Source organism: Centrocercus urophasianus, unplaced genomic scaffold (genome assembly GCF_019232065.1).
Source record: "Centrocercus urophasianus isolate 14NV4802_14NV808 unplaced genomic scaffold, USGS_Curo_1.0 seq_14, whole genome shotgun sequence".
NCBI classification, from domain to species: domain Eukaryota; kingdom Metazoa; phylum Chordata; class Aves; order Galliformes; family Phasianidae; genus Centrocercus; species Centrocercus urophasianus.
Genome location: NW_024884586.1, coordinates 38,367,845 through 38,380,343, shown reverse-complemented (window position 1 = coordinate 38,380,343; position 12,499 = coordinate 38,367,845). Strand labels below are relative to the sequence as shown.

The following is a 12,499-nucleotide window of genomic DNA, read 5'->3' as shown; positions in this document are numbered from 1 at the left end:
ATACAGGCAGTGTTTACACAAAAGCTTGATCCTGCTTTGTATACAGATTCTGTATAAACTAGAATCTTACCTGATCACAGCTTCCACAGTACACACAAGCTCCTCTGCCCCACACTCCCGTGTATTGATAGGGGGTGGTGAGGTCTGGTAAAGATGGGTTTCTGCTGCTGCCCCAACTTCACTGCTGTGATGATTTGAATGGCATCTTTTGCAATAGCGCACTGGCCTGTTGCCATGGCGACCACAGCATCCTGCTGAGAAGCATGTAACCACAGCTCTTCTGACATGTGAACTGCAGTTCTGGAAAATGAGAAGAATTTGATTAGGCCATAAGTATCAGGCAGTGGAACTGAAAACTGATGAAAAGTCCACATAGGAGAGCTGACTCAAGTGTTGACTGTTTGCAGATCACTATGTACAAGCACAGATGTGTACAAACTCCTGATGCCAAGTGTCACTGAGTTTTTAAGAACATGAGCTCAGGTCTGGACTTAAATGCCACTTTGCTCCTCTTTTGGAGCAGGTCAAAACAACATTTAAGTCATCAACTTCTGGCTTGGAGCAATCTCTAAAATTTACAGTAGTTCTCTTAACCACTGCTTATACTTCAAAACATCCCTTCAAGTTTTATATATAGCACACTAACACATTCTGAGGTATGTAATCAATGATACCACATCAATTTACTCTATGTGTGAATCTGGCTTATCATATGTAATTATCCAAACCCCTGAAGTATGCACTACCTTCAGTTTTGCCCTCCGGTAATCTGGCCCAACAGAAAAGCTTTATTTATCACACAAGATTTAGCATATGTTATATATTATATCCTTCATTACTGAACTGTTATTAAAACACACTAGCTGGTAGGTTTTGCAAGCAGATTCTTTTTGTCAGCAATTTTTTAGACCACTGAATACTTTCAGTCCATATATTTAAAACAATTCACTGTTCACAGTAGGAGTTTTGTCCAATTGAAGATTAATCTAGGACTTTTGCAAAACAACAAGATATAAAATACTCAAGATAAACAAATCAATCTTTTGCTGTATTTATTTCATAAGCAGTTACAGAATAACAAATCCACCTAATTGCATAATTAAATTGCCTTACTCATTACATCTCGAATAAAAACCTACAAATCCAGTCAAATATCAACAGTTTAAACAAAAAGAAATCTTGCTTCTAAATCATTCCCATCTCCAACAAATGCATTCATGGATAAACTGTGAAAACTTGGAATGTTTTACCAAAAGGATACCAAAAAGGATGCACCACACACTGATGGAATGACATTACATACAACACCAAATCATGCCTCATCACAGAAATGACTTAATCTTACCTTCTTCTGACATATAGCAGAAATTTCAGCTGTAAGGGGAAGGCATACAAAACATCAACACAAAATGATGATTCTTCTGGTTTAATATGCCAACCATGGGAAAATGGAATAGCTGCAAGGAATTCTCTTAGGCTAAACCTGTGCTTTCAGATGCTACTCAAATCTATAAGTCTCTTGGATTCCTGGAGGCAGGACACTGCATACATTTGCTTACTAGCTGTTTCTACACAGAAATGGTATGTTAAGTGTGCTGCTTGGTATGTTAAGTGTGCTGCGCCCCTATACACTTTTCGTAGGAGGATTTGCAACAGTGAGCCTGTTGGCATACTAATGCAACTGGCATACTATAGGAAGCAGGGCTCATATAATTACATCGTCTGAGAAAGCTGGTAGTATTAGTGAATTTAGATTAACAATGTTGATGTAGCCACTACATCCACAATCACTATCTCTACAGAGAAATATTTGAAGATTCAACCTATAAGCAGTACCTCTCAGTCTTTCACCCCATTATCTGATTCAGAGGCTTCTGAATCCCTGACTCCCTTAAAACAAATGAAAAAAAAGATTTCAAATTCCCTTAATATGATACATTCTGTAGCCTGAGTTAGATTGTAACTGTAAGGAAACAGCAAGAAAAAAATCCACAGCCTAAGAAACTCCAGTTTGCTGAACAAAGAGAAAGGGAACGTCTTTGTTTTGTCCTTGAAACAGTATCATAGAGAATACATGACTGTCCTTGTTAACTCAGGAAAGTCAACCTAGTCTGCCAATAAGCTTAGCCCCTTGCTGGCAGATAATAGAATAACGCATATATTCTTTGGCCAATGGACCACGATTGGATCAATGAATGGATCATTGAAAAATATGTTATGTCCATTTCTGATATCCTTTACAGCTTCCTCTTTGTAGAACAGATTTTCAGAAGCTTTTAAAGCTTTAAAATCAGAGCCAGGTTATCAGAACTAGCTCCTCTCCTTGGCTAAAATACATTTTATAAATTTGGCTTCAACAGTATATGCTTAAAGAATTTAAAATCTGTTCAGTTACCTTTTCCCTCCCAAATAAAGAGCTGCATATGATTTCAAGTATAAACTAGTTAATGCTTTGCAGTAATTTAATGACATTTAGCAGCATGAAGAACAAGCTACTTTAAAATTCTACAGTACTTTTTAAAAATAGAATGCAGCATTTTAAGTAACACAGTATGCAGAAATACCATACTAACATAGGGTACAACTGTGATTAGTTTGTACCTACCCTTAAGATACCTCTTACCTTGTGGTAGAAGAACATCAATCAACCATTCACTGTGATCCCTATAAAAATTTTATATCTAATTAGCTTTCCATTCCTTTATTTATGTATGCATTTATTTTTGCACTGAGGAAAATTATCTACATTAATATGGAAGCATTGACATTAGTCCAAAAAAGTGTTTTTACAGGTACAGTTTCTTAAATGACAGGCTGCTTGATTTTACTTCTCTTTGCTGTCCCTGACTTACTGCAAATTACCACTCTGACATTGGTACATCACGTTCAAAGCTTTCAAAACTTACTTATAAGCCACTAATTTATCAAATGAAAACAGTGTGTGCTCTGGAAGTCTGAAGGCTAAGAAGTGATAGCGAAGAGTGACAGACATATGGAAAAAAATTGTACTAGTACCACTTACTGTGAGTCTCCTCAGAAGCTATGGTTCTACCAAATTAAATTACTTTGTCCTGAAGCTTTCAATCAATGTCTTAAAAACTAAGATGAATTCTACAAGATGTAATTGCTTTTTCTGGCAGCTGGTGCCAGAATAATAATAATATAAAGGTGGCTTTTAAATTGAGGACAAAACAAAAACAAAAACATGTAGCTTCTAAACTAACTCTGTCTATTTGAACTAATGATTTGAAGTCCCCTTAATTGTTAGTAGATAAAGCACAAAGAAAATGATTTCAAATCTATTTTATAAAACTGAAGTTAGTGAGGTCCTTTCATCTCAGGTTATATTCCTTTAATGTACTGGACAAGCCTGGACCAGTTTCAATTCTTTACTTTGCTGCTTCACAGTATGTATATTAGAGAACAATCTGAAATATATGCTACAGAAAAGTAACCAAGTCTCTGCAAAAGATCTTTCATTGTAATATCCTGCTTTAATGACATTCAGAGGACAAGGAGAAGGAAAAATTTCATACGCAAAAGCTTGTACATTAGTGAGGTTCCCCTACCACTGTCAATACATCCCGCACTCTAATCTCTCAATGATCTTAACTTCAAAACTCACTATTGGCCCATTTAACTGTAAGTTCTAACCATCCGGGTAAGTTGCTGTAATCCTTGTTCACTGTGTTGCAGTGTGCTCTGTAGTTGAAGAGTTAACTATACAAGTTATATGCTAATCATACAGAAGGAAAAAAAAGTGTAACCATCTTTTGTAACAGATTCTTCTGAACTGTGGAGTTTAACTGACTATGCCTGATCACTCTCCATCTCTCAGTATACCTACCCTGCAATTCTCTGGCTGCATTCTTCACAGAGATACAGGGGAGGTGGTTTATCGCCCAAAGCCACAGACAAGGATGGGTCAATGCACATCTGAAACACAGAGAAGGAAAATAATTAACACATCTGTCCATGAAAGTTCACTGAGAAAGCGTACAATGCATTAATGCAGAGACAATCTATACCATACAGCCTTGGTAACTATTGAGAGCATTAAGTATTCTGAAAGATGGTACTCAGGATCTGGCAGTCAAAGATCTCAAAGTATTTCTGACAAAGAAAGGAATGTATCTGAAAATGAGAATCTATGGGAAAAGAACAATTTGAGTTTCAACATGAAAATTTTCATTCTCTGAAAGACCAGTACATTTTGTGTTACACATTCACATTCATTAACACTGCACAGTCACAACAGACTTTTTGTTTCTTCCAAACAGTCAATGAGAGAATTGCTCAGGACAAGGTAATGTAGAAGTTTATTTCTCTCTCAGTAGTTTCCCTTTTAGCACGACTAATTTTCAGTCCTCATAGCTGTTAATTATCCAGCACAATTCCAGTGACAGAATGCCTTCACATGTGGGGCAAGCGTCACCATGATATCCAGTCTGCAAAACAATCTGCAGAAAAGGTTTGCTGAAGAATTTCTTGACTCACATAATTGTGTTTGTGTATAAACTGCTGCCAGGAAAATTAATTGCACCTACGTATTTAACTAATTAGTATGCCAAGTCATAGTACGCTCTGAACTTGGGATGCTATTGTTGTCTGCCACTGAATTTCTCTATGATTCTGTGCAAACCATTTTACTTGTTATTTTGTGTGTAAACAAAAAAGCCATCATTTGCATCCTCTCAAAGCAGGCTTTAAGAGACCACTTTTATAAGTGGCATATAAAGCACTGTTGCTATTTGCTTTAGAACACGTTCCAATTAAAGGATCACAATGAGAATACAAGTATTGTATGACATCAGTCTGATACCAAGATGAACACATATCTATGCAACTGACATATTTCGTGTATATACTTAGGTTCCTCTGAAAGTAATGTCTCCTATTTATTCCCATGGGAACCACATCAGACAGAAAAAGCACAACAGTCCTTTTTGACAGAGCAAATTCTCAGCTACAAAACACTATTTTTCAACAGAGTCACTACAATCAGCTATATATTTTATATGTAGCTGATATACACCAGTGATGAACTGTGGCCTGCATGCCACACTTGTAAAAATCCGCATTAGAGGAGTTGACTCACTGTTGCTGTCCCCAGTGCCAAAACAAAGCACCCAGCACCTCACTGTGCTCACATCCACTGTTTGGTCTCCATTAACATTCAGTAAGCATAGATGAATGTCAGTGGATGCAATTTTTTAAGCATGGAGGAATTCAATTCCACATCTCTGCTTCATAAGCACTTCTGTGTCAGATGCCATTTTGTCAGACTGCCTCTCCGCTGCAACCTGTCACACTGCAACAAAATGTAACAGACTATTGTTGGGAAGGTTCAACTTCTACTGCCATGTGACCAATGTCTGACTCTGGTATCACAAACAAATATAATAAAACAGGAGGCATTACTTTCAGAGCAAGCTTCATAATAAGATTTGCACATATATTTACACAAACACGTATGTTTAGGAAAATATTTATAAGCCAGCTTAGAATTCTATATGGCACTTTGTAACCATTCTAATGTTGATTGTTAAGGCTTGACTCACAGTTATTGGAGGAAATATTCCATCTTGCTTTAGGTATTAAAAAAAAAAATATTCACAAAGCTCTAACTCCTTTAGTCTTGAAAGGTTTTTCTATTCTCTTAGCTACCCAGCTGCTCTTAGTCAGCTAAACATCACCATGCCCCACAGTTGCACTGGAGCGAAGTGCAACCACCCCCACCTCCAGATAGTCAGGTTTGACCTCTGACAAAATAGCAGTACCTTCACAGCTGGTTTGTTAATTGCATTATGGCATTCAATATGCTGGCAGTGAATAGGATTCCAAGCTGCAAAACCAAAACACAGGAGATTAATAAACAGACAGAAATTATTTATATTTTTTGTGTCTAGTGATATCAGTAAAAAAGAAGATCCTCTTGTATAAGTACTACATAAATATGAAAGATGTAATTCCTCAGGAAGACTAATAACTACAATAAACAACCTATGAAGGAAAGGAAAAAGAAAGACACAGACATTCCCCTTGTAGGTCCTTCCCATTCTCACTAGGTTTTAAATTAATTAATAATTCTTCACCACCCAGAGCATGACAGTAGGAGTAGCTCAGTACATTCAAAAACATTCATAGGCTAAATGAAAACGCTGCTGTAACACTGGAAAAACAATCTAGCTGCAGAAGGAGTCTTAATTTTGTAATGACAAGAAGTAAACAAAAGGTATGTTCAAGCAAATCTGTTGGATGCTTTATGGAATACTCTCCAGTCAAAGTGCTGTGCAACTGAGGAAAACACACGGCTCGCTGTGGGATACATTAATAGAAAAGTTAGAAAAATAGAAAAATAGAGAAAAACTACTCCATTCTGCCCTGTGTGAGAATTCAGACCGAATATTGTGCTGCGTTTGTAAATCTGACCACATAAAAGAAGTGATGCAGAGGAGTACAGTAAGAATTCTTCAAAAAGAAAAATCAAGACAAATGTTTAAAAGAGATCATACAAACTTAAGAAACATTCCAGATGAACTTGAGTTGGTCTAGATGGTCTTCTTCATTTTTATTATGTAAATTTTTGCATTTTGGTCCAGAAATTTTTAAAATTAACACTCCTGTATGACAAGGATTATTTGAAACAGACGGGTTGAGACAGGCAAGCAAGTAGTGAATTGCTGCTTGACAGTCCCAACCATTAAAGCAGAATCCTCCCATTAGGTAGCTTGGTGGACAGAGGACTTGCACATTCACTTTCTCAGCTCTATCTGCATGGCTGACATTTTCACTCTACAGTCAACCTTGAAACTTATCCATTATAATGACCACACCTGACATGACCTGACTTCTTTGACAATAACAAATAAATAGCCAAATAAACAGCCTTAGCAAAAGCAGTAGTGATAGCAGCTGGCACAACAAAGCAACCAAAGCAGTAATTGAAAGAAACATAAACCAGAACCACTGTGAGGCCAAGAAAGCAGTTTCACAGACCATTTGGAATGCTGTACTTATTTCTTCTCCTGTTCCCTCCAGTTAGTATTTGGAGTGACACCATATAATCCCTAGCAACAATCAATTTTTTTTTCATTTTTCATACAATTTTTTGCAAACACAAAGTGACATTGTATATACCTATGAAAGCACAACTCACAAAACAACAGCATATCAAAATACATCTGAGAACTACAAGCATGCAATTAACACACTGCTGATTATTCACTTTATATTTATTTTGGCTTACACAAAAACAGCTGCACTGACCTGTGTACTGCAGTCCTCTGTACTCACTGATTGCTCCAGGGGGTTTTAAATTGGGCCAATAGTGAAATAACATTTGTACTGCTGGAGGTTTAACTTGAGATGGTCCATAGGCTATGACATATAGCAAATCCTAAGGAAAGAAATACACGTTTACTGCGCAAGGTAAAAGTACAATTAAACATCTACAGTTTGCTTTACAAGGAGAGTGGTTAGGCCCTGGAACGGGCTGCCCAGGGAGGTTGTGGATGCCCCGTCCTTGGATGTGTTTAAGGCCAGGTTGGACGGGGTCCTGGGCAACCTGATCTGAATGTGTGTGTTTGGTGGCCCTGCTAGGCAGGGGGGTTGGAACTACATGATCCTTGAGGTCCCTTCCAACCCGGGTGATTCTGTGTGATTCTGTGATTCTGTGATTCTGCTTTCACAAATATACTTGAACACACAAAATATGTACACTTAATGTTCTGCCAATTATTTTTTGTAATCTCTTACAATAGATTAGATGTAAAACTTAAAAAAAATATATGTCTACAACTGGCTTCTGAGTTTGGTCAGAACGTCCAACAGCTGTGATCCCTCCCAGATGGTATACACAGCAAAAGAAAGCCCTTGTCTGTTCTCGAGGCAAAGAGGTGTCATGTAGTTAAATAACTGGATCCAGATCAGATTTGAGCTAAGACAATAATATACAGAGTCCTTACAGAGTCCTTGGAAGAGTTAAACACCACAGAAATTGATAAGATTGGTAGTTTTCAATTTCTGCCACTTGGAGCCACAACTACTTAGTGTTTAGGAAAGAGAGATCTGTTCTACAAAAAGTAGAGTTGCTTCTGTAATGTAAAAATCAGTACCTTCCTCTTCATAACTCAGAGGATGAAATATATAGATTTTTTATCAGCTCTTGGCATATAATCAGATCTATTTTCAAGCCCTCTGGTTTTCATTAACCAGCAAGACATTTCCACAAAGTATATAAGATCACAAACTTACTTTCCATACTTCTTGTTTATATTTCATGAGACATTCCAGTAACTGGCAGTGATACACTGAGAGAGAAAAGACAGAATAGATGTAATACTAAAATGGAAACTCATATTACAGAAGTAATATAATTAACCATTTGGTTTTGCTTTGTCTACATTTAATTTAATTACCTTTTATTTTAAAAAGTTTGCTAGAGGACTACTGCCCTGAGAGTTATCATAAAATAACAGGCTTTAAATATTACTAGCTTTTTTCTGTCAGTTAATGCAGTAAGATAATGAGCCTGATGAGGGTACTCATGGAGATCATTTTTTAAGACATCTTGCTTAGGAACACCTGCTAATTCACTTAAAGTTTGTTTTTCTGGCACTATATAAAGCTGTAAATGGGTGTTTTGTCATTTACTGAGACAGAAACAACATGTGACAGCACATCATTCCTTTGTATACCAAAGAGTTTAGAAGCCATACTGTATTAAGCACAAGAGCCAAAGGAACCCCTTAATATTTGTCTGACTTCCTCAAAACCACAGAGGCAAATCTTCTTCTGATGGATGGAACGTGAACTCGCATGCAAAAATTCAACATTTTATGAAAAAAGTTGCACAAGTAGCTTTTAAAAATCGTGTGCTGTTTTTATTTACCCCTGAACTGCATTAGCATGATGCAACAATTCTCACGCGCAGTGTGAGGTTCCTCCTTACACACACCATCCAACCAGTCAAGCATATGCATAAAATAGGCATGAAATATGACAGCTCTCTCAGGTAAAATCTTGTTTCATTTTGGTCATGTGACTGCACTGATTTAACTGGGGCTATGCCACAGTGAGAGAGAATGGTATTTATGCTTGTGTACTTCCAATTACAACTGAATAACAGCTCTGTTCTGAGCCTGTGGCCAGCATTATCTGTCTTCTTTAAAAATAGTAGCAGTTGTCATCTTGGAGGAATAGAAATCATAACAGAAACCAATCTTTTACTATAAAATACAGTATTATACATTAACAGTTTCCTGATGTCAAGCAAAAATAGAACAGTCTCTCATCCCAAGCCCAATCCTATTTCTTCATCACAATGAGATTTCATATCTGCATAATGACAACTTCAAGCACAATGCTCAGAAATGCCAGTTTTGACTAAAATTACTGATTTTTCATTCTGTGTTGGATAGCAAGGTAGATTTTTCCATCACCTGAACTTCTTTGATCACATTTGACATAGAATTTCATGACTCAGAGCTTCACAGAGAATTATACCAAGTTGGCTATTTACACATACCTGGGTTTGATGTGTATTGCATTGCAATCATTAGCATTGATGATGCAGACAGATTGACATGAGCTGGAACACCTTCCCTTTTTGAGGAGCCCACTTAAGACAAAGGATTAAAAAAAAATAAATCAGCATATAACAAGGAAAGTAGCATATGATTTCAACTCATACAAGTAATACAAATTAAAAAAAAATAATTCTAAGGTATCACATCATTTAAAAAAAAAAAAAAAATTGTATTGGTGGGGGTTAACCCCTGGAAGAGAGAGATGACTAAGAACATGGAATCTTTTCAGAGAGCATGCATCTGTTCTCTGAGATCAGTAAGACTTCTTTCTCAGAGCTGCCCTGAACAAAGACAGTGATCTTCTCAGGCACTCTCCTTCAGGATCCGCAGGCTGATCAGAATGGCATCACTCATACAGTCACCCACAACTGGGACTCAGGTCATAGGTATGCCAGAGATGAAGCAGAAAGTAAGGAAACAAGCAGAATGGAAAGCTTAGTTTTGATGTGTACTGGCAAAGCTGTGAGACTGGTGATGGCTGACTGGTGATATATGGCACAGAGCACTTCTCAGGGACCACATGGGATGAAGGGAAGTTATGGCCATATACCACTGTGTGATCTATGATAAGGATAAATTGTAGCAATGCAGTGTAGCCAAGATGTTGCAAATTTGACCTCACACATGAAGTAGCTAGAGTTTTTTCTAACCTCCAGCTGTATGTTTACTCTCAGATAGTATACTTTGAATTACTGCAGAGTGTATGTGCTTATTTGCAGAACTAGATCATGACAACATATCTTTGAAGGCACACACCTACACAAGAGGAGACGTGCATCTTCTCTGTTCATGTTCTACAGCTCTTTCCCAAGCCTGTCTGTCAGGACTAGGACATTGAGTATTTGAGATAGAACATAACCATAGTTCAGCAAGATACTTTCATCCCTCCCATCTGGCTATTCAGCTGTTTATGCCATCTCTTGTACCCTCCCTTTCAGTTTGACTCAGAGCTGAACACCAGGAAAAAGAAAGGTTCCACCCTTGCCTTGCAAAGGAAACAGATCACGCCCAGTGGAGAAAGCCTAGGACACTATTTTAAAGAGCACACAACTGGTAAAGGGCAAGGGAAGGCAAAATAGAAAATCATGTGGTATCTCACCCTATGCCCTAACATTAAAATGCAACAGAGAGCTAAAGCATTCTTTTTTGAATGTCATCCACACAGACTATGGAATTGCACATACATAAGAGAGCCAAGGATTTGGCTCCATCAGTTCTTTTGGAGAACAGTTTTAGAGATCTGAAGATGGGGGGGATAGGTTACCTAAGTACATCAGCAGTTCTTTCACAGATAACATCAATGGAGGAAATAAATGCTTAATACAACATTCTGCTTTTAACCCAAAGAGGAAATTTTTCCAAGAGCATTGACTGAAAATATTTAGGTGTAAATTTCCACAAAATCTTAATCTTGGGATACTGGACTATACTTCTCCCCTTGTCTTAGGAGGAATTTGTGCTTTTCATTGACATCAGCGTAGATCTTTATTTAAAAATCATTCCTGTTTTTTCCATAAAGGCCCACAACGCAAATAAGGAGGAGATATTCTCAGAATCACAGGATGGTTGATGTTGGAGAGAACCTCTGTGGATCATCTTGTCCAACTCCCACTCAAAGAAAGGTCAACTAGAGCAGGTACTCAGGATGTCGTCCAGCTGTGTTTTGAGAATCTGTAAACTTTCTCGTAGACTGTCCCAGTGATCAGCTTCACAGGGAAAGGACTGTTGGTTAAAACTAATTTTTAACATTAAACCTAATATTTTTGTCCGCAGAAAATGGTTAAAATTCTTCCTACTACTGAAAGCACATCAAGCTTTTAGTCAGGTACAAAGACAAGTACACACTTCAGAATTCAATCTACAGGAATTTTGGAATTAGGAAATCACATCATATGTTCAGGGGAGAGAGTGAAACTCCACGCTCCCCATCCCATCTGCCCCCCCAAAAAGGCAGCCATTATCAGATGCTGTCTTAAAACTTACAGGTAGAAGACATTACGTGTGCGGCTATTTAGTACAGTAATTACAATGACAGGAAGAGATGCAAGGAGAAAATGGGAAATTCATCACAGTACCATTACACTGAAAAGACTCAGTATTGTTCATCCACGTTCAGTACAGATGAAAAAATTATACATCATATGCATATTGATATTGCATGCATCATTTAGCAGCATTCTGACCATTAATTCTGTAATCAATAAAAGAATCACTAATAAATAAAAATCATAGAATTATTTTCATTTAAAAGTCTTTTTATATACATACAGTACAATACTGCATAACAATTCTAACGCTTAATTTCAGCTCTTATAGACTGATATTGTATCAGTGTACTATTTTCTGAACCATAACAATACCAGAATAAATTCTACTTACAGATAGCCATAGGCAGAAAAGATGTGCTGAGATATTCTATAATATCCTTGTGCAGAAATGGTGGAAAGGTAGCTAATGTTGAAATCATTGTATAAGGTAAAGTACTCAAAATATCATCATTGAGAAAAGGAAGCAAGCATGTAGTAGTGTAAAAAATTGATTGCCCAAGATCTGTTGAATAAAATGAAATAAATACAGAATCATTACATTGGAAAATATTTACAACTCCGTATTTTCGGTTTATTAACCCATCAAAAGTTTGTATTTAAATTCAAGTTTTCCCCTCAAAGTATTTCATAATTTATTACTTAATTATCATGGTCACAAGTAAGTGACATCAGTCATCATTGAAGCCCCTCCTAAAACAAAGCAAAACAGCTGTTCAGCAGTATCCAGAACAGTTTGTAGGGAATACAAATACTTCAGGCAGTAAAATGAACACACCTACATAAAGTGGCCTGCATTTAAGCAGAGGTGTTATTTCAGGTTTGATAGGTACTTAGTTTTGAAAAAGCCCCCTTTTGCAAAAA

At 37.1% G+C, this 12,499-nt stretch overlaps 1 protein-coding gene across 3 annotated transcripts in view; it reads right to left on the bottom strand.

The window, feature by feature from the left end:
* The window catches only part of UNC79 (unc-79 homolog, NALCN channel complex subunit), a 96,437-nt gene that overhangs the window by 71,008 nt on the left and 12,930 nt on the right, over positions 1 to 12,499 (bottom strand). For 2 of the 3 annotated variants that reach the window (XM_042814807.1, XM_042814808.1), the window contains exons 4-12: positions 11,970 to 12,140; positions 9,530 to 9,622; positions 8,257 to 8,312; positions 7,270 to 7,399; positions 5,781 to 5,845; positions 3,848 to 3,936; positions 2,624 to 2,664; positions 1,346 to 1,374; positions 71 to 300 (exon numbers count right to left, since the gene is read on the bottom strand). In XM_042814807.1, coding sequence (XP_042670741.1) covers positions 71 to 300; positions 1,346 to 1,374; positions 2,624 to 2,664; positions 3,848 to 3,936; positions 5,781 to 5,845; positions 7,270 to 7,399; positions 8,257 to 8,312; positions 9,530 to 9,622; positions 11,970 to 12,140 — 904 coding nt within the window. Of the gene's footprint in view, positions 1 to 70; positions 301 to 1,345; positions 1,375 to 2,623; positions 2,665 to 3,847; positions 3,937 to 5,780; positions 5,846 to 7,269; positions 7,400 to 8,256; positions 8,313 to 9,529; positions 9,623 to 11,969; positions 12,141 to 12,499 lie in introns of those variants that run through there. The other variant, XM_042814809.1, reaches the window with a different exon arrangement.